A 23756-nucleotide genomic window follows, 5' to 3' on the forward strand; every position below is an offset into this window, starting at 1 on the left:
AAACAGACCCTTCGGTCCCAGCCGTCCATGCTGACCAGATATCCCAACCCAATCTAGTCCCACCTGCCAGCACCCCGCCCATATCCCTCCAAACCCTTCCTATTCATATACCCATCCAAATGCCTCTTAAATGCTGCCATTGTACCAGCCTCCACCACTTCCTCTGGCGGCTCATTCCATACACGTACCACCCTCTGCGTGAAAAAGTTGCCCCTTATGTCTCTTTTATATCTTTCCCCTCTCACCCTAAATCTATGCTCTTTAGTTCTGGACTCCCGATCCCAGGGAAAAGACTTTGTCTATTTATCCCATCCATGCCTCTCATGATTTTATAAACCTCTATAAGGTCACCCCTCAGCCTGCAATGCTCCAGGGAAAACAGCCCCACCTCTTCCCCACCCAACCCCAATCTCAGGCCCACCCTAAAAGTGTTTCTCCTTCCCAGGTTCTCAGTAAAAAAGCCAACAAGACTCGGCCAGCAGCAATTAAACGGAACACCCGAGCACCAATGCATGACCTGAACTCCCTTGAAGAGCTGTATCCTTTTCAAAGACAAGACTTGAACCTTGGGTTCTCAGGAAATGATTCAGGAGATGCACCAGTTGTCATCGTGAGGATCTCATTTAACAGCCTCGCACATCCCTGGGTGACCCAGTGCTTGTCACAGCCGTTTCCTTTTGGAATTGACTTGCTCTGTTCTCGAGTACTGACACTGAGATGCTGTGAGCTCCCAGAAATTGTTGTGTGATAAATGTCTGACGGTGTGAGCTGAGGGATGAACATTGAGTGGGAAGCATGAGAAAGAGAGAGAGAGAGCTCCTTGATTAAAAGCAATCTTTTACCTCCTGAAAAGGTGACAACTGGGCTGCCTCTGCTCCTGCGGCTCTCCCACAGTACTGAAGGGGAGACTGATTCTGTCGGTTGTACCTCTTGATGTGGACGTATTACTGGATAATCTTAATGACAGATTGTAGGCGGCTCGTTCGTCATGCAGCGTTTGAGTCTGGGGCAGAGTTGGCTGTGGGTACAGGGGATTAATTCCAGCCGGTGCAGTGAAATACAAAACCAGAGGTGTAATGTGCAGCAGCAGGTGAGGTGGGGCAGAAATACTGGCCTGTACCTGGGTTATAAAATGCCTGTGAAGAATGGTGGTGGTCAGAGCTGAACAGCTCAGGCAAGTGAGTCGCAGCGTGACCAGGACATTTCCTTTGACTCGTGGCCAGTGTCCAAGCAGAGACGGAGGAGGAGAACCTACTCGATTCATACACCACACCAGCTAAGGTACCTGACTAACTGGAGAAGACACTTTCCCTTCCAGGGTCAGAATTCACTCACTGCCCCTTGAATGATGGCCCTTTTTCCCCTGTATGTATTGGAGGAGTGTGGGAGCCACTGGCTAGGCCAGTAATTATTGTCCTGGGGAAGGTGAAGGTAGTGCCTGTACAGACACAGTTGCAGGGTAGTTCAAGGGTTTAACCCAGTGACCCCACAGCTGAAGTTCGGGTGGATGAGCCCTAATCCCCATCCTTTGGCAAAGCTACACTGGGAGGAGGTGGGCATGTCCGACTGTGTGGGACACTGGTGTTGGGGAAAGGGGTGTAAACATGGGGGAGAGTGAGGGGGGCACACTGAATGAGGGACAAACTGGGTGGAGCAAACCATTATTGCGGGGAGTTGGCCGACTGAGTGAGACATGCTGATGGATGATAATGAGGACATTCTGGATGGAGGTAATGGGGGCAGAGCTAGTTTTTTTCTCCTTTTCCCTGAGGATTCTGACTCCCTACAGCAGCAGCAGTAGCAGCAACACTTGATTCAGGTGGTTGGGTTGTGGGAGCTGGAGGTTACTGGTCAGGAAGGTTTGTCTGAGGATTGGTTTTTAGAGATTGGGGACTGTGGTACTTCCTGCTGAATGTGTCCTCCCTCGGTAGGCAGGTACACACAAGCGGGTGCTGACCACTCCAGAGCAGCCACAGTCAAAGAAGGTGTCGATGACCCGCAGCCCACGGCTCCTCTTCTCTCCAGCTTCCTTCTCTCCAAGGTAACAGGACCGGTTCATCCGACTATTTACTCAGATATACTTCGATTGAAATATCAACGAAATGACCTGTTCCAAAAATATATAATCCACTTCCTATGCAAGCAATCTACCCTTGCACTCCCTCCCTATCTCTGTAACCCTCCAGCCCCTACACCCCCTCCCTATCTGTAACCCCCTACACCCCTCCCTATCTCTGTAACTTCCTCCAGCCCCTACACCCCCTCCCTATCTCTGTAACCCCCTCCAGCCCCTACACCCCCTCCTATCTCTGTAACTTCCTCCAGCCCTACACCCCCTCCCTATCTCTGTAACCCCCTCCTACACCCCCTCCCTATCTCTGTACACCCCCTCCCTATCTCTGTAACCCTCCAGCCCCTACACCCCCTCCCTATCTCTGTAACCCCCTCCACCCCTACACCCCCTCCCTATCTCTGTAACCCCCTCCAGCCCCTACACCCCCTCCCTATCTCTGTAACCCCCTCCAGCCCCTACACTCCCTCCCTATCTCTGTAACCCCCTCCAGCCCCTACACCCCCTCCCTATCTCTGTAACCCCCTCCAGCCCCTACACCCCCTCCCTATCTCTGTATCCCCCTCCAGCCCCTACACCCCCTCCTATCTCTGTATCCCCCTCCAGCCCCTACACCCCCTTCCTATCTCTGTAACCCCCTACACCCCTCCCTATCTCTGTAACCCCCTCCAGCCCCTACACCCCCTCCCTATCTCTGTATCCCCCTCCGGCCCCTACACTCCCTCCCTATCTCTGTACCCCCCTCCAGCCCCTACACCCCCTCCCTATCTCTGTAACCCCCTCCAGCCCCTACACTCCCTCCCTATCTCTGTAACCCCCTCCAGCCCTACACTCCCTCCCTATCTCTGTAACCCCCTCCGGACCCTACACCCCCTCCCTATCTCTGTAACCCCCTCCGGCCCCTACACCCCCTCCCTATCTCTGTAACCCCCTCCGGCCCCTACACCCCCTCCCTATCTCTGTAACCCCCTCCAGCCCCTACACCCCCTCCCTATCTCTGTAACCCCCCCCCCCCCCAGCCCTGGTAACGCTGCTGTTTGTGGTAATTTGGAACTGTAATGAGCATGGCTGGTTACTGCCTGAATGAGTAGTTTTTTCCTTCTGCTGTCCTCAGCCCGAACCCATCTCTGAAGTACAGTTCCAGAGCTAACCGAGGTGAAGTTGTTGTCTCGTTTGGTACGGCGCAGGGAGCCACGTGGCAAGGCATGGGAGGCAGGAGTGCCACTGTTCAGCTGCTCCTCATGCCTGAGGACTCGATCGTCAAACGCTTCAAGTACATGTTCCAGAAGCTGCGTGACATCCGCGATGGTGAGTCCCAATCAAAGGCACCAGTGTTTGCATTTCACCCCGAGCTTGCTCAGGAAGAAGCAGCCCCACTGCGGCCTGTCCGAGGTTAATCCTCACTTCGAGTATCGCTGACTCCCTGTGTTACAGAAATTCCTTCTCCAATCCCCTGCTTAAAAACATTCACTTGCAACCAAGCCTGTAAGGTGCCTGTGTCTGTGTGAGTGTGTGTCTGTGTGTGTTGGGAAGGCTGTTCTGGGGTCAGTATCAACATCCGTCCCAGTGGTGGGTTGGTGGGTTGACCCGCGGTGCTAATATCACTGCTCCTGTTGACCAGAGGGCAGACCCAGGCCCCTAACCCCAGCAAGGAGGTATTGGCTTTAGAAGGGAGGCACTTGAAGATTCATTACAATGATCCCGTGGACAAAAGAGTTAACCTGCAGTGACAGGTTATTGCAGAATGGGCTTGTACTCCCTTGATTGTGGAAGATTAAGAGGTGATCTGTTTGAGGTTAGCTTTTGTAGAGAGAAACAGTTTGCTGGGGAGTGGGTGGGCTTCCCCACCGTGCTTCCCATTTTGGCCAAGGCAGTCACAAAATGGGAGAAAGTGAGGACTGCAGATGCTGGAGATCAGAGCTGAAAATGTGTTGCTGGAAAAGTGCAGCAGGTCAGGCAGCATCCAAGGAACAGGAGAATCGACATTTTGAATAGTCACAGAATAGGGGAAAGTTTCCAGATTAGATTCCGCACTCGACACGGGATGTGGCCCGGTGACATTATGGGTGTAGGTTTGCTCGCTGAGCTGTAAGGTTCCTTTTCAGACGTTTTGTCACCATACTAGGTAACATCTTCAGTGAAGCATCATGTTTTAAAGTTGATCAAGTTTTTCCAAATGACTTCTCTGAGAGAAACCGCTTTTACCTGGTTTAACTTTAATGATTTTCCTCTAACTAACACGAGAGGTACAGCCTCTCCACCATTGTCTGGGTGTGCACTGTGAAAAACCCACTTTTTAGTTTAGAGACTGTGTTCTGGTTTCTCTCTGAAGTAACTGCACCAGAGGCCGGTATCCCGTCACCAAGTCACCCTTTACTTACACAAACCCAGTACGTGGACTCTGACCAGCTAGCTCAAAGCCAGTCCCCTAGAGTAGTGACCATCTCTGACATTAGTTATGTCTGTCAGCCAGGGCTCCCTGGTTGTGATTGTTAACCTGAGCCACTCAGGGATCTCATACGCAATGAGATCATCCTGGGCTGCAATTCAATCACTACACTCTCCCAATCATTTCCTTAGCAGTGGAAGCACAAAACTCCTGCTCTTATCTCATCTTCAAAATTCCGGGTCCTCTTTCCACAGTGATCTGACTAATCAGGGAATGGCAAGTACATCATAATTCTCCTCCTGCAGTTCAATTCCCTTTTCCAAAACATCGCATCAAATCTCTTTAATGTGTAAGTGTCCATATTGAAGCTTTCAGAGTCTTAAGTGTGTATGTGGATTCCTAGCGGTATTGTTGATTTATATTAAGGGGTAGCATAGCCTCTTTCAATTGCTATGGTCCCATAGACTAAAAGTTCTTTGTATCTGAAATACTGGAGTTTAAGGATACAGAAGTCATGCTGCAGTTTTACAAAACCTGGGTTAGACCCCACTTGGAGGACTGTGCAGATCTGGGCAGCATGTCTTAGGGAGGGTAGATTGACCTTGTTGGGGTTTACTAGAATAATACCAGGACATCAAGGGTTTAAGTTATGAGGACCAATTGTACAAATTAGGCCTGTATTCTCTAGAACTCAGATAGTTAAGATGTGATCTGATTTGAGTTTTAAAGGTATTAACAGGAAAAGACAGGGTAGATAAAGATCAACTCTTTCCACTGACTGGGGATTCTAGGGCTCAGGGCTTCGTCTAAGAACAAGGACCAGACTGATCAGGAGAGATGTTAGGACACAGTCAGAGAGAGGTTTGGAGCGCTCTCCCACAAATGGCAGCAGATGTTCTCTCAGTTGTTAGTTTTAAATCTGAGATTGTTGAGGAAAGGTGTGAAGGGATAATGGAGTTAGGTGACAGACCAGCCATGATCTCAGTGAACGGTACAACAGGCTCAAGGGACTAAATGGCCTACTCCTCCTCCTACGGGTTTTTTATATTAGATTAGATTCCTTACAGTGCGGACACAGGTCATTTGGCCCAACAAATGCACACCGACCTTTCGAAGAGTAACCCAGACCCATTCCCCCCTGACTTAATACTACGGGCAATTTCCCATGGCCAATCCACCTAACCTGCACTCTAGATTAGGAGGAAACCAGAGCACCCGGAGGAAACCCACGCAGACACGGGGGTGCTGGGGGAGAGGGTGCAAACTCCACAGAGAGTTGCCCGAGGGTGGATACAAACCTGGGTCCCTGGCGCTGTGAGGCTGCAGTTCCAACCACCGTCCTCTCGTCTCCGGCCCCTGCTTTGTGTTGAATTAGTATCCTCACCTGGCAAGTAAGGATTGGCGTCGGCACCTTTTGGCGAGAACGAAGGGAGTAACAGGTTTCCTGTTCCGAGTATGGATCAGGCCGTCCCCAGATGTGGAGCCTGTGGACATGTTGTGTTCCCTGAAGGCTGAGATATGAGCGTGTGTGGTTTGTGGATGGCACTGTCCTTCAGGGTGGGGTGGTAACATTGGTGAGAAGATTGAATGTTCTAATGTGCTGTTTGTTAATACCTTTCAGTTCTCAATGACAGGATAGAAGATCTGAGTCAGGTTTTGACAGAGCACTACAACATCGAGGCTATCCGATCAGTGGCTATGCCTGTTCAGGTGAGGAGCAACCCTCTGCTTCGAAATCCTGTCCTTGCCACGTGGACTGCACTGAAAATGGCCTGCTCAATATAGTATTCTCAACACCAAAACCTATTCAGGGGAAATAGTAACTTCAAAAATTAATTTGACTATTAGAGGTCTTGGGAGTTTGTTACAAGTGGTGTTCTCTAGTCCCTTTACCCCCTTCCCTATCTCTGTAAACCCCCCGCCTACCCCTACACCTCTCGTATCTCTGTCACCTCCTGGTGCCCCTACAGCCCCTCCCTATCTCTGTAATCCCCCCGCCAACCCCTACACCCCTCGTATCTCTGTCACCTCCTGGTGCCCCTACAGCCCCTCCCTATCTCTGTAATCCCCCTGCCTACCCCTCCACCTCTCGTATCTCTGTCACCTCCTGGAGCCCCTCCCTATCTCTGTAATCGCTCCAGTCCATACACCCCCTCACTATCTCTGTCACCTCAGGTGTAGAGGGCAAGTCCGTGGTGAATACTAAAAACAAAGCTCCCCCTCCCCCTCCCCCTGCCCCTCCCTTGCAGCCTGTCATTGAGCAGGAGATCAGAATGGAGATGAGCTGGGTGTGTTGGAACGTGTTTGCTTACCAGAGTGAAGAGCATGTAGTGACCACAAGGAACAAGAGTGGGCACCCTAACCCCTCCAACCTGTTCAGCCACACGAAAAGATTATGCCTGAGATGATTTTAATCTCAACTCAAGAATTTAAGTCTGCCTTTAAAATACTTCCAGATTCTGCCTCCACTGGCTGTGAAGAAAGGGATATCCAAACACTGTCCGAGAGAATAAATGAATGTTTCTACATCTCTCTTTTAAAAGCACACGTCCATATTGTTAAACGGTGACCCCTAGATCTGTATTCTCCCACGAGAGGAAATACCCAGCCAGTCAAGTTCCACCTAGCTCCCATGTTTTAATGATGTCATCCTGGACTCTTCTAAACTCCAGCGGATACAGGCCTAGCCTTCATTCATTCATTCCAGGTATTAGTCCTGTAAACCTCATGTGAGCTTCTTCCAACACACTGACATCCTTCAGTCTGTACGATGACCAGTACTGTCCAAGATGCTCCAGATATGATCTCACCAATGCCCTCTACAACTGAAGATTATTCAATCCCCCTCCCAATAGACCATAATGTTTCATTTCCTGGTTACTGGCTGTATCTGCATATTAATTTTTGATGATTCATGCACAAAGGCACCCAGATCTCTGCATCTCAGAGCTCTGCAACCTCTCACCGTTCTAGATAATGTCTTTTTTAAATTCCTTGTGCCAAAATGGACAGTTTCATGCTTTCCCACACTGTACTTCATTTGTTCCCACTGACTTTACCTATCTTTTTCACAACTCACTTTCCTATCTATCTTTGTGTCATCAGCAAATTTACGTACCAGATCTTTGCTCCCTTCATCTAAATTGTTTATCTAAACTGAAAAAAAAAATTCAGGCCCCAGCACTGACCCCAGTGGTACAATGCACGTGACATCTTGCCAGCTGCAAACACCTCATATATTGTTTCCTGTTAACAAACCAATCTTCTATCCATACCAATGTGTTAGTCCCAAAGCCATGAGCTTTTATTCTCCACAACGATCTTTGAAGTGGCATCATAGCAAGTGTCATCAGGAAATCTAAGTACAATATATCCACTGGATCAGCTTTATCTACAGCACTAGTTACTTCAAAGAACTCCAGTAAATTATTTGAACATAATCTCCCTTTGACAAATCATTTTGGCTCTGTCTGAATACCTTGAACTTATCAAAGTGTTGTGCTACAAACTTATTAATAAAGGCTTCCAACATTTTCCCTGTTGTGAATATTAAGCCTGCAGTTTCCTACTTTCTAGCTCCCTCCCTTTTTCAGTTACATTATCTGTTTTCCAATCTATAGAAAACTTCTCTATCTAAACAGTTTTGGAAAGCTAAGACCAACCCAGCAGCTATCTCACTGCTACTACTTTCCATTGGGGTGGCTCAGTGGTTACCTCTGCTGCCTCTCAGCGCTAGGGACCCGGGTTCAATTCCAGCTTCGGGTGGAACTCTGTGGAGTTTGCACATTCTCCCCCTGTCTGCTTCCGTTTCCTCTGGGTGCTCCAGTTTCTTCTCATAGTCCAAAGATGTGCAGGCTAGGGTGAATTGGCCATGCTAAATTGTCCAGTAGTGTCCAGGGATGTGCAGGCTAGATGGATTGCAGGGTTACAGGGCTAGGATGGGGGTGTTGATATAGGTGGGATGCTCTTAGGAAGATCAGTGTGGACTCGATAGGCTGTTTCCACACTGTAGGGATTCTATGAAGGTCCTGGGAACATGTCAACTTGCAGTTCCTATTTCCTCAGCACTGCCCCTCCCCCTTGTAACTGTACTTGAGTTCCTCTCTCCCTTTCAATTCCTGATCTATAGCTCTTTCCTGGATGGTATTTGTTAACAATGCTCGCATTTACGTTCCCTCATTCTGTCCATTACCGTTATCAATTGTTCCTTTTGGTTCATTGCAGGAATCAGTAACGTTCCTGGGGCAGATCGCGTGCGACAGCAATGGCAAACTCAATGCAAAGTCAGTGATTTTGCAGGGAGACCTGAAACATTCAGCAGGAATGCAAGTGCCAGTAGATCTGTCAGAGCTGAAGGAGTTCTCTCTCTTTCCTGGCCAGGTGGGTACACCTGAGTAGCAGTGAAAGATTGTCAGGATGTACTCAAAAAGTGAACATTTAAGGGAGCTGTGGTGTCCTACTTTTCTAAACAACTATGTAAGTCCCCTCAACACCACCCCCATCCTGGGATAGAGACACCTCTGGGTGAAAGTTTGAGTCAACCTTATTTTACTTTTTTTTTTAACAGAAAAGTCAAGTTTCCTCCACTGTCTGGAACTCTAAGGTCCCTAGATCCTCTCAAACTCTGAGTAAAGTTCTGAAAGTTTTTTTAAAATGACTCTCCCCTTGACTCCATTCACAACAAAACCCTCAGGGTAAGGACAACAAGGGGTCAAAATGCACAGTAGCCTTTCCTCTACTCATTCAAACTCAAAAGTAAAGTTAAAAAGGGAAAGGTTTGGTCTCCTCCCCAGGCCTGTCCCTGACTGAACTCCAGAATAACTGTGATTGAAGATTGTGAAGTCTGTGTGAAAATGAGCACTTGCTGTTAACGTCTCAAACAATGTACAAGATGTGAAACCATGGAGGCCGTTGCAAAGAGAGCACTGCAAACAGCTTCTCAGGCCCTTGTTTCACTGTTTACACTATTGAGGTGGCAATGGCTTTGCTGCAGTAACTGGAGGGTAAGGGTGCTAGAATGATGACGCTTGTGTGCCTCTGTTTGTAGGTAGGATGGGGATGGCTGCTGAATAAAGAGCTTGCCATTTCCCTGAGTCTCTCAGTATGTTCAGTATGCGGTAAGTGAGAGCACCCCCCACAATGTTATCCTGGCACTCGCTGCATTGTGTTGAGGAGGGACTAATATATTTTCTGCTCCTCTCTTGTTCTCAAACCCATCATGCAGTCTAGCTGAGATCAGGCTTACCTATGAGCTCTACTGTATGCCTACTGATTAATCAGGGATTACTGCAGGGGTCGGTGTGGCCTGGCTGGGCCGAAGGGCCTGTTTCCACACTGTAGGGAATCTAACCTACAGTTGGATGAACCCTAAAGGCAGTTAATCAATGTTGCTCACTTTAGCCTTTGTTGGAGTATGACAGAATGTGGCCACTGCTGCTTATGCTAACATTTACTGCTCATCCTTAATTGCCCCTCACCCCGAGAGGGTAGTGATGTTGAAAGTGCCTGTGTTTAAAACAGCACACAGATATATTGATTCTGGGGCTGTCAGCAATGGCGAAGGTTGTTTTCTGATTTAGATTCTAGATGTCGTTCTCTCCAGAGTAACTTTCCGTCTGGTTAATTTTGATGAGTATGACCTTGTACCGGAGTGTCGGTTCTGACTGTGATGACATTTGTTTTCACCAGGTGGTGGCTCTGGAGGGAACAAACAGCACCAGCCGGTGCATCGTGGCTTTCCGGCTCTACGAGGTCAGTCATTGAGCAGTGGGAGGCTGCTGTTACACTCAGTATCGAACTGTTAGCTGCTGGGTTGTTGCTGTTCCACCCTCAACTGTACAGTCCAAATCAAGTGTGCCTCTGTGTCCCCGGGTGGGATCTGCAGCATTCAGGACTAGACCCTCTGCTTTTTGGGGCAGATATTGTTGGTGACGGAGTTGGGGGAAGGATTGAGATGGATAGTTGAAGGTGATGCTGGAGCAGGGTAGGGTGTGGGAGGTGTAGATGCAACTGGTTGCCCCCATCTTCCACCCCAGCCTGAGGTGGAGAGTGGGATCAGAAAGACAAACAGAGTGGTAATCCCAGGATTGCTACCTGTGCCACATGTTAGTGAGACTAGGAATAGAGAGCGAGTGCAGCTGAACACATGGCTGCAGCACTGGTGTAGGAGGGAGGGCTTCAGACATGTGGATCTTTGGGATACCTTCTGGGGAAGGTGGGACCTGTACAAGAAGGATGGGTTGCATCTGAACTGGAGGGGTACCAATATCCTGAGCGGGTGGTTTGCTAGAGTTCTTCAGGAGGACTTAAACAAGATTGGGTTGATGTTGTTTTGCACAGTTTTAGGGTTTGTTGTGTACTAAAGGGTAGGTTAATAGTCAGGAGACAGTGGTTATATTGTTTTGTGTTTGTTTTCTTTTTATTATACTGATATTTGTTATTGATTGTATTTTTCAACAGTTTTCAATATAGTTTGTAAAGTTTTTAAAAATTGCTAGTAAATATATTTTTTTAAAAAACGAAATTGGCTACCTGAGCTATAGATCAGACGATGGAGGAACAGCCAGATACAGTGTGCAAAGCGTCTATGAGGAGGGTAGGCACTTGGTAGGGAAAAGGTACAGTCAGTGTGCTGGGTTGAAGTATGTCTATTTTAATGCAACAAGTGTCAGGGATAAGAGTGATGAACTTCGAGCGTGAATCAGTACTTGGAACTTTGACGGTGTGGCCTTTACAGAGACGTGGATATCACAGGGACAGGAGTGGTTGTTGGATGTTCCAGGCTTTAGGTGGCTGAGGAGCTGGGCTATGGGAGAAGGATACACATTTTTGGATCATTGGAATCTCTTTTGGGGTAGAGTGACCTGTACAAGAAGGACGGATTGCCTCTAAATTGGAAGGGGACTAATATACTGGCAGGGAAATTTGCTAGAACTGCTCGGGAGGATTTAAACTAGTAAGGTGGGGGGGTGGGACCCAGGGAGATAGTGAGGAAAGAGATTGATCTGAGACGGGTACAGCTGAGAACAGAAGTGAGTCAAACAGTCAGGGCAGGCAGGGACAAGGTAGGACGATAGGGTTATCGTGTAGGCCTCCCACCGCCCCCTAACTCCTGCAGGAGATAGAGGAATGCAGATGGAAGCAGATCTTGGAAAGATGTAAAAACCATCGGGGTTGTTGTAGTGGGTGAACAGTCAGGGCAGGCAGGGACAAGGTAGGACTAATAAATTAAACTGCATTTATTTCAATGCAAGGGGCCTAACAGGGAAGGCAGATGAACTCAGGGCATGGTTAGAAACATGGGACTGGATATTATAGCAATAACAGAAACATGGCTCAGGGATGGGCAGGACTGGCAGCTTAATGTTCCAGGATAGGTAGAAGGATAGGAAGGGAGGCAAGAGAGGAGGGGGAGTGGTATTTTTGATAAGAGATAGCATTACAGCTGTGCTGAGGGAGGATATTCCTGGAAATACATCCAGGGAAGTTATTTGAGTGGAACTGAGAAATAAGAAAGGGATGACCACCTTATTGGGATTGTATTATGGACCCCCCAATAGTCAGAGGGAAATTGAGAAACAAACTTGTAAGGAGATCTCAACTATCTGTAAGAATAATAGGGTAGTTATGGTAGGGGATTTTAACTTTCTAAACATCGACTGGGACTGCCATAGTGTTAAAGGTTTAGATGGAGAGGAATTTGTTAAGTGTGTACAAGACAATTTTCTGATTCAGTATGTGGATGTACCTACTAGAGAAGGTGCAAAACTTGACCTACTCTTGGGGAATAAGGTAGGACAGGTGACTGAGGTGTCAGTGGGGGTGCACTTTGGGGCCAGTGACCATAATTCTATTCGTTTTAAAATAGTGATGGAAAAGGATAGACCAGATCTAAAAGTTGAAGTTCTAAATTGGAGAAAGGCCAATTTTGACGGTATTAGGCAAGAACTTTCGAAAGCTGATTGGAGGCAGATGTTTACAGGTAAAGGGACGGCTGGAAAATGGGAAGCTTTCAGAAATGAGATAACAAGAATCCAGAGAAAGTATATTCCTGTCAGGGTGAAAGGGAATGGTGGTAGGTATAGGGAATGCTGGATGACTAAAGAAATTGAGGGTTTGGTTAAGAAAAAGAAGGAAGCATATGTCAGGTAGAGACAGGATAGATCGAGTGAATCCTTAGAAGAGTATAAAGAAAGTAGGAGTATACTTAAGAGGGAAATCAGGAGGGCAAAACGGGGACATGAGATAGCTTTGGCAAATAGAATTAAGGAGAATCCAAAGGGGTTTTACAAATATAGTAAGGACAAAAGGGTAACTTGGGAGAGAATAGGGCCCCTCAAAGATCAGCAAGATTTGTGTAGAGCCACAGAAAATGGGGGAGTTACTTTGCATACTTTGAATATTTTGCATCAGTATTTACTGTGGAAAAGGATATGGAAGATATAGACTGTAGGGAAATAGATGGTGACATCTTGCAAAATGTCCAGATTACAGAGGAGGAAGTGCTGGATGTCTTGAAACGGTTAAAAGTGGATAAATCCCCAGGACCTGATCAGGTGTACCCGAGAAGTCTGTGGGAAGCTAGAGAAGTGATTGCTGGGCCTCTTGCTGAGATATTTGTATCATCGATAGTCACAGGTGAGGTGCCGGAAGACTGGAGGTTGGCAAACGTGCCACTGTTTAAGAAGGGCCATAAAGACAAGCCAGGGAACTATAGACCAGTGAACCTGACCTCGGTGGTGGGCAAGTTGTTGGAGGGAATCCTGAGGGACAGGATGTACATGTATTTGGAAAGGCAAGGACTGATTAGGAATAGTCAACATGGCATTGTACATGGGAAATCATGTCTCACAAACTTGATTGAGTTTTTTGAAGAAGTAACAAAGAGGATTGATGAGGGCAGAGCAGTAGATGTGATCTATATGGACTTCAGTAAGGCGTTCGACAAGGTTCCCCATGGGAGACTGATTAGCGAGGTTAGATCTCATGGAATACAGGAAGAACTGGCTCAAAGGCAGAAGACAGAGGGTGGTGGTGGAGGGTTGTTTTTCAGACTGGAGGCCTGTGACCAATGGAGTGCCACAAGGATCGGTCCTAGGTCCCCTACTTTTTGTCATTTACATAAACGATTTGGATGTGAGCATAAGAGGTACAGTTAGTAAGTTTGCAGATGACACCAAAATTGGAGGTGTAGTGGACAGCGAAGAGGGTTACCTCAGATTACAACAGGATCTGGACCAGATGGGCCAATGGGCTGAGAAGTGGCAGATGGAGTTTAATTCAGATAAATGCGAGATGCATTTAATGGTAAGGTCCTAGGGAGTGTTGCTGAACAAAGAGACCTTGGAGTGCAGGTTCATAGCTCCTTGAAAGTGGAGTCGCAGGTAGATAGGATAGTGATGAAGGTGTTTGGTATGCCTTCCTTTATTGGTCAGAGTATTGAGTACAGGAGTTGGGAGGTCCTGTTGCAGCTGTCCAGGGCATTGGTTAGGCCACTGTTGGAATACTGTTTGTGCAATTCTGGTCTCCTTCTTATCGGGAAGATGTTGTGAAACTTGAAAGGGTTCAGAAAGGATTGACAAGGATGTTGCCAGGGTTGGAGGGTCTGAGCTACAGGGAGAGGCTGAACAGGCTGGGGCTGTTTTCCCTGGAGTGTCGGAGGCTGAGGGGTGACCTTATAGGGGTTTACAAAATTATGAGGGGCATGGATAGGGTAAATAGACAAAGTCTTTTCCCTTGGGTCGGGGCGTCCAGAACTAGAGGGCATAGGTTTAGGCTGAGAGGGGAAAGATATAAAAGAGACCGAAGGGGCAACCTTTTCACACAGAGGGTGGTACGTGTGTGGAATGAGCTGCCAAAGGAAATGGTGGAGGCTGGTACAATTACAACATTTAAGAGGCATTTGGATGGGTATATGAATAGGAAGGGTTTGGGGGATATGGGCCGGGTGCTGGCAGGTGGGACTCGATTGGGTTTGGATATCTGATCGGCGTGGACGGGTTGGATCGAAGGGTCTGTTTCCGTCCTGTACATCTCTATGACTCTAAAAGGAATGGGATCGAAGAAGTGTACGAGTGGCATTGTTGGTTAGGAGTAGTATCACAGCTGCAGAAAGGGAGGTCATCGAGGAGGGTTTGTCAATGGAATCAATTCGGGTGGAAATCAGAAACAGAAAAGGAGCAATCACTTTATTGGGAGTTTTCTACAGACTCCCCCCCCCCCCCCCCCCCCCCCCCCCCCCCCCCCCCAATAGCAACAGAGTTGCGGAGGAGCAGATTGGGAGGAAGATTTTGAAATGTGTAAAAGTAACAGGGATGTTGCCATGGGTGACTTTAACTTCTCTAATATTGATTGGAACCCATCAGTTCAAATAGTTTAAGTGGTGCAGTTTTTGGTGTGTCCAGGAAGGATTCCTGATTCGATTACTTTGATAGGCCGACTAGAAGGGAGGCTATATTGGATTTGGTGCTTGGCAACAAACCCGGCCAGGTGTCCGATCTCGGCAGAGCAGCATTTCGGTGATAGTGACCACAACTCACTGATCTTTACTATATTGACGGAGAGGCAGAGCAGCATTTCGGTGATAGTGACCACAACTCACTGATCTTTACTATAGTGACGGAGAGGCAGAACAGCAGATGGTATGGGAAAGTATTTAATCGGGGAGGGGGAATTACAATGCTATTAGGCAGGAACTGGGGCACCTAAATTGGGAACAGATGTTCTCAGGAAAATGCACAACAGAAATGTGGAGGTTGTTTAGGGAGCACCTGCTGATAGTGCTGGACAGATTTGTCTCACTGAGGCAAGGAGGGGATGGTAGGGTGAAGGAACTTTGGGTGACAAGGGATGTGGAACATCGAGTCAACAGAAAGGAGGAAGCTGACTGAAGGTTGAGGAGGTAAGGAACAGACAGGGCTCTAGAGGGTTACAAGGGAGCCAGGAAGGAACTGAGGAATGGTCTCAGGAGAGCTAGAAGGGGGCATGAAAAAGCTTTACTGGGTCGGATTAAGGAAAACTCTAAGGTATTCTACACTGATGTGAGGAACAAGAGGATGGCCAGAGTGAGGGATAGTGGAGAAAACTTGTGCCTGGAGTCAGGGGAGGGCCTTAATGAATACTTTGCTTCAGTATTCACCTCTGAGAGGGATCTTGACGTTTCTGAGGACAGTGTGAAACAGACTCAAACAGGTTCATTTTAGGAAGGAGGATTTTGAAAAACATAGGAATAGGTAGTCCCCTGGGCCAGACAGGATATACCGAAGGCGAAAGTGAGGACTGCAGATGCTGGAGATCAGTCTCAGGGTTAGAGTGGAGCTGGAAAAGCACAGCAGGTCAGGCAGCATCCGAGCAGCAGGAAAATCGACGTTTTGGGCCAGAGCCCTTCATCAGGATATACCGAGGGTTTAGTACAGGAAACAAGGCAAGAGATTGCTGTGCCTTTGATGATGATCTTTGCGTCTTCACTGTCCACTAGAATAGTGCCAGATGATTGGAGGGTGGCAAATATTATTCCCTTCAAGAAAGGGAATTGGGATAACACTGGGAATTACAGACCAATCAGTATTACATCTGTAGTGGACAAAGTATTGGAGAGGGTTCTGAGAGGCAGGATTTATGATTACCTGGAAAACCATAGTTGGATCAGAGACAGTCACCATGGCTTTGTGAAAGGGAGGTTGTGCCTCTCAAACTTTAATGAATCATAGAATAGAATCCCTACAGTGTGGAAACAGGTCTTCCGGCCCAACAAGTCCGCACTGACCCTCAGTGTAACCCCACCCAGATCCAATCCCCTACCCCGAGCTAATGCACCTAACCTACACATCCCTAAACACTACAGGCAATTTATCCTGGCCAACTTACCTGACCTGCACATCTTTGGACTGTGGGAAGAAACCGGAGCACCCGGAGGAAACCCACGCAGACTCGGGGAGAACGTACAAACTCCACACAGACAGTCACCCAAGGGTGGATTCAGACCCGGGTCCCTGGCGCAGTGAGGCAGCGTTGCTATCCACTGAGCCACTGTGCCACCCAAATTCTTTGAAGATGTTACAAAACACATTGATGAAGGTAGAGCAGTGGATGTGATGTGCATGGATTTTAGCAAGGTGTTTGATAAGGTTCCCCATGGTAAGCTCATCCCCTCCCCCACCTCCCCCCAGTTCCATCCTTCCAGCTCAACCCCGTCCCCATGACCTGTCCTTCCTGCTAGTCTCCCTTCCCGCCTATCCGCTCCACCCTCCCTTTGACCTATCACCTCCATCACCACCCCCCATCCCATCCACTTATTGTACTCGTTGCTACCTTCTCCCCAGCCACACCACCAGCACACACACACGCACCCCCTTCTCCCCCCCCCCCCCCCCCCCCCCCCCCCCCAATTTATCTCTCCACCCTGGACGCTCCATTCCTGACGAAGGGCTTTTGCCCAAAACGTCGATTTTCCTGCTCCTTGGATGCTGCCTAACCTGCTGTGCTTTTCCTGCACCACACTGCTCTCTACTCATTCAGAAAGTAGGGCAGCATGGGATACAGGGAAACCTGTCTGTCTGGATACAGAATTGGCTGGTCCATAGAAGACTGAGGGTGGTGGTAGATGGAAAGTATTCAGCCTGGAGCTCGGTGGCCAGTGGTGTTCCACAGGGATCGGTTCTGAGACCTCTGCTCTTTGTGATTTTTCTAAATGATTTGGATGAGGAAGTGGAAGGGTGGGTTAGTAAGTTTGCCGAAGCCATGAAGGTTGGTGGAGCTGTGAATAGTGTGAGGGGCTGTCGTAGGTTGCAATGGATCACTGACAAGATGCAGAACGGGGCTGATAAGTGGCAGGTGGAGTTCAACCTGGAAAACTGTGAAGTCATTCACTTTGGAAGGTCAAATTTGAATGGACATTACAGGGTTAAAGGTTAAAGACTGGAGGAACAGAGGGATCTTGGGGTCCATGTCCATAGATCCCTCAAAGTTGCCACCCAGGTTGGTAGGGTTGTAAACCTCTGTAGAGACTACACCTGGAATAAGTTCTGGTCACCTCATTATAGGAAGGATGTGGAAGCTTTAGAGAGGGTGCAATGATTTCCCAGGATGCTGCCTGGACTGGAGGGCACGTCTTCTGAAGAAAGGTTGAGGGAGCTAGGGTATTTTCTCATTGGAGTGAAGGGTAAGAGGTGACTTGATAGAGTGTACAAGATGTTGAGAGGCAGAGATAGAGTAGATACTTTTTCCTGTGGTGGAAATGTCTATCAGTAGGGGGTATGATTTTAAAGTAATTAGAGGAAGGTTTAGGGGCGACATCAGAGGTAGGTTCTTTACTCAGACAGTGGGTGGAATGCACTGCCAGCAGTGGTGGATGAGCAGATACATTAGGAACATTTAAGTGCCTCTTGGATAGGCGCATGGAACTGAGTACAATGAGGGGGATGTAGGTTAGGCTGATTTTCCAGTAGGTTAGAAGGACCTGTACTGTGTTGTACTGTTTTTTTGTTCTAACACCAGGAGAGAGAAACTAACAGGAGTAGATACTTCCAGGAAGTATCTAAATTGAGAATATTTTTAAATTGCGAATGGGTTGGCAGTGCTCTGTGAAACCAGGTAGCATGTTTGAGAGTGCAGTCACTCCCTGAGGAGAGAGAGTGGAGAATGATAAAATACAATGCTCTGAGTCTATGTGCTAGCTGAGACAGCACCTTTTTCCCCACTATTCCCCACACAGCAAATGCCCTCCGTCTTTCACTGTGCTACAAGCTGGGCCTTTAATGTTGAGTGATTTGTGGTTGTGCCTCTTTTTAGGGTGTGCCCCTGCCTTTCTACAAACCAGAGGAGGTACTGGAAGGTAAGTGGATGATGTACAAAAGCAGCAGTACCACCGCACTGTTCCATTACCCCACTTTACAACTGTGACTACACCTCCGGCAAAAGTACCTCACGGACTGAGTTAGTCAGTGAAGCACTTGGGAATGTCCTGAGGTTGTGAAAGATGCTATGTACATCTGTTATTTCCTTCTTGTGTGTCTGAGACTTGCCGAGTATTTGAATGTGAGAAGTAAACGAGTTGAAGCTGCCGTTTGTGCTCCCCTCGAGTGTCCCAGCCCCTTTAACAATCTCCCTCCTCCTTTCTCACTTGTGTTTTACCCAGCTTCCCCCTGAACTACATCTGGGAACACATGTCATATCCCCCACGGACTTTCTGGAAGAGGAGGGTTTCCCAAATTTCCAGTTGGATTTCTTAGTTAACTGTCTTTCTGTTGCACACCCTCCCCTGCCCCCCCTGCCCCAACCCTGGTTCTGCCCCCCACCTCCTGTATGGGACAACACCATCTCTCTGTCAGCCCTATTGATTTCCCCCTTCTTCGTTTTAAAGATAAGATCGGGTCACCCCCTCAGTCTCCTCTTCAGCCTGTTTCAATCTTTTCTGATCACTATCACCCCCACATGGCCCAGATGATTGACTTTTGATGGAAGACAGATGGTGGTTGTTCACTCAGTAACATTCACGCCTCACATATTACGCGGGGTGTAGAAACTTCCAACCTTCAGGCTTTGGGATGTGACTTTGTCAGTCAGTACATGTCTGGGATATGTTCCTGACGTACTAATGATTTACTGGGTATCGGATGATGCTGCTGGTGCGAGTCCTGTCACATTCGGTTGAATGAGCTGTGAATGATGCCCCCAGGTTTGGAACAGCAGATGGTTCTTGTGGCCTGTGGCCCCTTCACCACCTCGGACAGCATCACCTATGACCCGATGCTGGATCTGATCGATGTCATCAATAGGGACCGACCAGATGTCTGCATACTGGTGAGTACCCACTTCAGATCGACCTATTAATGTCCTCTCGCATTCAGTTCCAATCACTCTCTCCCTTCCCTGTGATGCTTTGCTCGATAGTCCTTGCTGTGTTAACCTGCAACTCACTTTGTTACACTAGGGTCGGGTGGTCCTATCATTCAGCAGACAGACGGTATAATCTGGCACACAGGCACGATATGTCACTGCTTCTCAACAACTGCACCTCGAGTCTTTCGATGTCTGTCAGTGAGAAAGAAGTCCTCCCAGCACTGTCCCCATCAGGCGCTCTTGGGATAGGGATAGCACCAGGTTAATTACAGAGCAACGTGATTCCTCATGAAGGGCTTTTGCCCAAAACGTTGATTTTCCTGCTCGTCAGATGCTGCCAGACCTGCTGTGCTTTTCCAGCACCACTCTAATATAGACTCTAATCTCCAGCATCTGCAGTCCTCATTTTTGCCTAATCACAGAACAAAGCTGACTCGATTCTTTTTAAAGTTCCCTCAACTCTTTGGAACTCTAAACAGAGTCCTCTGAATCTTTTAAAATAGAAGTCACAGTCCCTCAACTCTGTCCCCATCAAATAGTCCTGGGACAGGGACATACAATTAGATTTAGGTTTCATACAGTGTGGAAACAGGCCCTTCGGCCCAACCATTCCACACCAACCCTCCGAAGACCAACCCACCCAGAACCCATGGGCGTCACGGTGGCACAGTGGTTAGCACTGCTGCCTCACAGCGCCAGAGATCTGGGTTCAATTCCCGCCTCAGGCGACTGACTGTGTGGAGTTTGCACGTTCTCCCCGTGTCTGCGTGGGTTTCCTCCTGGTGCTCCAATTTCCTCCCACAGTCCAAAAATGTGCAGGTTAGCTGAATTGGCCATTCTAAATTGTCCTTAATGTTAGGTAAGGGGAAAATGTAGGGGTATGGGTGGGATGCGCTTCGGCGGGTCGGTGTGGACTTGTTGGGCCGAAGGGCCTGTTTCCACACTGTAAGTAATCTTAAAAAAAAATTCCCCTACATTTACCTCTGACACTACGGGCAATTCAGCATAGCCAATTCACCTAACCTGCACATCTTCGGACTGTGGGAGGAAACCCACACAGACACTGGGAGAACGTGCAAACTCCACACAGACAGTTACCCGAGGCAGGAATTGAACCCGGGTCCCTAGCGCTGGGAGGCAGCAGTGCTAACCACTGTGCCACCCCAAAGGGATCCCCATAAGGGATCAAAATGCAGAGTAAAATTCCCTTGACACTGTCCCCATCAAACAATCTTGAACAGGAGCAACAAGTGGTTACATTACAAAGTAAACCTTTCCTCCACTCGCATGAACTCAAAATAAACTTAAACTCCCCTCAGCTCTGTCCCCATCAAAACACTCCTGGGACAGGGTAACAAGGGATTCATATATAGAGGAAAATTCCTTCTACTACGTTCCTCTCACGCTGACCCCATCAATCATTTCTGGGACAAACATAAATTTAAAAAATCAAATGGTAACTTAGAACAGTAACTTTCTGAATTAAATTGTCATATTCGAGGCTGATAATATATTCCAGTCCCTGCAGCTCCCACCCGTCTCTAAAGGCCTTCACTGTCCTGCTGACCCTTTCCAGGGTCCCCTGAGCGCGGTTGTAACCGTGAAACAGGGGTAGACAGTAAGGAACAACAAAGCCCCACTTTCGCCTGTGGTCAGGACCTGTGAATGGCCATCTTGACCAGGCCTCAGGAGCAAAGCCAGGAGAACACCCTGAGACTTGTCCACTGCTCCCTGCACCGGGTGCCCAGAGATCAGGGCTGAAGTGCAACCAGCATTTAAGCAGCAGCCCCTTCAAAAAAATTACAGAAGGACCACAAAATGTCGCACTCAACGAAAACATGGCAACCTGTCGTCTCCAGGTCACTGAAGCCTGAACTCTGGACTGTCTACTACAACAATGCATGCATCCAGAAAATCACGGTCATAGTCAATGTTTCTGTTTTGTTTCCTTACAGCTGGGGCCGTTTGTGGATGTCAGGCACCAGCAGATAGAGGTATGCTTCTCTGTGCCGCCTTAATCTTCTGTTGTTGGAGACAATTAACAAAAGAATGACACGGGGATTATTTGGGATTTGTAACACTGTTGTTAGGGCCCTGCTGAACAAGCCAGATCCCAGACTGTAATCTGGCTGGCTAGATCATTTTCATTTAACGAAGTGATCTGTCACTGAAATATGAGTGCTCCGATCTAGTTTTAACAGTAAAGCTGAAGCTAACTATGCAGAAAGAAAAAGGATAAAATACAATAAACTAAACTATTCCTTTCCCCCCACAACACTTTTATAAAAATGACTTTTTTTCTCATTGCATTGAACCGTCTTTACTCAAATTCTCCAATTCCATTTTCTTGCAGTGTGCTCACTGCTCACTCCCCTCTCTCTATAATCTCTCTGTCGCTCTCTTCTCCATCTCTCCATTTCTTTCTATTTGATCTCGCTCTCTTTCTCCTTCCCTTCCCACTTGACCTGAACACAGTTCAGATTGGTACATCCTGCATATGTCTGCCAGAGTGTTGTGTTGACAATGATGCTGACCAGAGAGCCCCAGCTGACCCATCCAAGTATTGTACTCTGTACGCAGGAGATGTGATGGGTCAAAGGACCTTTCTCTATGCTGTAGATCTCGATGACTCTGCTGGGAGTCTGGGTTCCCTTGTCCTCGAAGTAAAATTTGTGTTAAGAGTTTAGGAAGGGACTCTGATGTGGTGTTTGACGGAGTGCATGTTCTCATTGTTTTAATGTTTTTAATCCTAGAGTTGTCAGCTGACAGTGACCTACCAAGAGGTTTTTAAACAGTGCATGAAAGGAATTGTGGAAGGAACGAGGGGGTATGTTTCAGCACTACCTCTGTACGATCACTCTACTTCGGTTTACTCATTCATGGATTGTGGGTGTCACTGGCTCCCCTTGGGAAAATGATGATGGTGGTGGTGGTGTGGTGCACACCATGGGGTTTTGGGACACCTTTAATGCTGTTAAGGCAGGAATTCCATTTTTTCTTTCACGTGGAGACCTTTAACAAACAGCGATATACTTCCAAGTCGGGATGGTGACTGTCTTGGAGGGGAAGTTGCTGGGGGTGGTGTTCCCATCTACCTTGTCCTCCTCGGTGAGTTTGGAATGTGCTGTCAAAAGAGTTTTGAATTGCTCAAGTCTGTCTGCTTGCCCGCCCTGTCTGTCTGTTCCTTTTCACTTGGGGAGGCTGCTGCTCCTCAGCTGCTGCATCTTTCCAGTAGTTCGTCAAATCCTCCTCCTCTTCCTGCTGGCGGCCAGACATTAATAATCAACCTGCCTAGCCCCCTTCCATGTGACCACAACGTCCTGACATGGAGAGCTTCTGGTCTAGAGGTAGGGAGACTGCCACTTTACCATTAGGCCAACCCCTCTGCAAAGGCTACCCTGGTTGGGACACAAACAGGATAAACCGTCTGGGTGGGGGGCTGGTCTTTCTTCTGAGCTGTCACACAAGTAAGAGCCAACTCTGACCCTGCAGACCCGAATGTCGCCTCCTGCTGTTTGGGTGCTTCCTGACCTGCTGTGCTTTTCAACTCTGACCCCGTAGTGTCTTCCCACTGCAAGTCCAGAGCTATGACCTACCAGTTGGATTCCGTTAGAAGGCAGCAATAGAGGGTAAAGTGGGCAAGTGCGGGGTTATTGCAAGAATAGAAAAGCAGAATTTTGTATTAAGGAGGATGTTGATGTTCAGGGAGACTTTTATGCATACTCTCACAATGTGTAAACAGTTTGGAGAGCAAAGTGTATGGCCTTTGTTGCAAGGCAAATGGAGAGTAAGAAATAAAATAGTCTTGTCACAGTTTGACCGGGCTTTGGTGGGACTATGCTGAAAATGTGTTGCTGGTTAAAGCGCAGCAGGTCAGGCAACATCCAAGGAATAGGAAATTCAACGTTTCGGGAATCTGATGAAGGGCTCTGGCCCGAAACGTCGAATTTCCTGCTCCTTGGATGCTGCCTAACCTGCTGTGCTTTAACCAGCAACACATTTTCAGCTCTGTTCTTCAGCATCTGCAGACCTCACTTTTTACTCTTTGGTGGGACTACACTGGAACACTGTGTAGCTTTGGTCTCCATCTTTAAAGAAGGATTTCTGAGGGAGGCAGTTCCTGGAGAGAAGGTTCACGAGATTCCCCCTCGTCCCAGGGGTTAGAAGCTGAGTAATTTGGGTTGATATTCTCTGGTGTTTAGAAGCCTGAGAGCATGTCTGCCAAAACATTCCAAGATTGTGGAGGGACTTGCCAGTGAGAGGTGGAGACGTCGTTTCCCCAGGGCTGAGGAATCTGAATCAGCAGAACCGTCTCCGTATATCGTTCAGATCGGACCGCGATGGGACATTTCCTCACCCAGGCTGATGAATCTCTGAAATTCTCAGCCCTAGAGGCCTATGGAGTCTGTTTCAGGTCTGTTCAGCAGATTTTTCATCTCGTTGTACTGACAGGAAGTG

The 23756-nt window shown here is 48.0% G+C and overlaps 1 protein-coding gene across 1 annotated transcript in view; it reads left to right on the plus strand.

Annotated features, from left to right (window-relative positions):
- Nucleotides 1–29: 29 nt before the first annotated feature.
- Nucleotides 30–23756, plus strand: part of LOC132812703 (DNA polymerase alpha subunit B-like) — a 31840-nt gene continuing 8113 nt past the window's right edge. Inside the window, exons 1-11 of the mRNA XM_060822994.1 lie at nt 30–537; nt 1224–1281; nt 1932–2041; nt 3186–3379; nt 6082–6170; nt 8685–8840; nt 10149–10211; nt 18249–18291; nt 19135–19259; nt 21254–21292; nt 22052–22125. Of these exons, the coding sequence (XP_060678977.1) occupies nt 365–537; nt 1224–1281; nt 1932–2041; nt 3186–3379; nt 6082–6170; nt 8685–8840; nt 10149–10211; nt 18249–18291; nt 19135–19259; nt 21254–21292; nt 22052–22125 (1124 nt within the window). The 5' untranslated portion in view covers nt 30–364. The remainder of the gene's footprint in view (nt 538–1223; nt 1282–1931; nt 2042–3185; nt 3380–6081; nt 6171–8684; nt 8841–10148; nt 10212–18248; nt 18292–19134; nt 19260–21253; nt 21293–22051; nt 22126–23756) is intronic.

This window comes from Hemiscyllium ocellatum, unplaced genomic scaffold (genome assembly GCF_020745735.1).
Source record: "Hemiscyllium ocellatum isolate sHemOce1 unplaced genomic scaffold, sHemOce1.pat.X.cur. scaffold_2918_pat_ctg1, whole genome shotgun sequence".
In the NCBI taxonomy this organism is placed as follows: Eukaryota; Metazoa; Chordata; class Chondrichthyes; order Orectolobiformes; family Hemiscylliidae; genus Hemiscyllium; species Hemiscyllium ocellatum.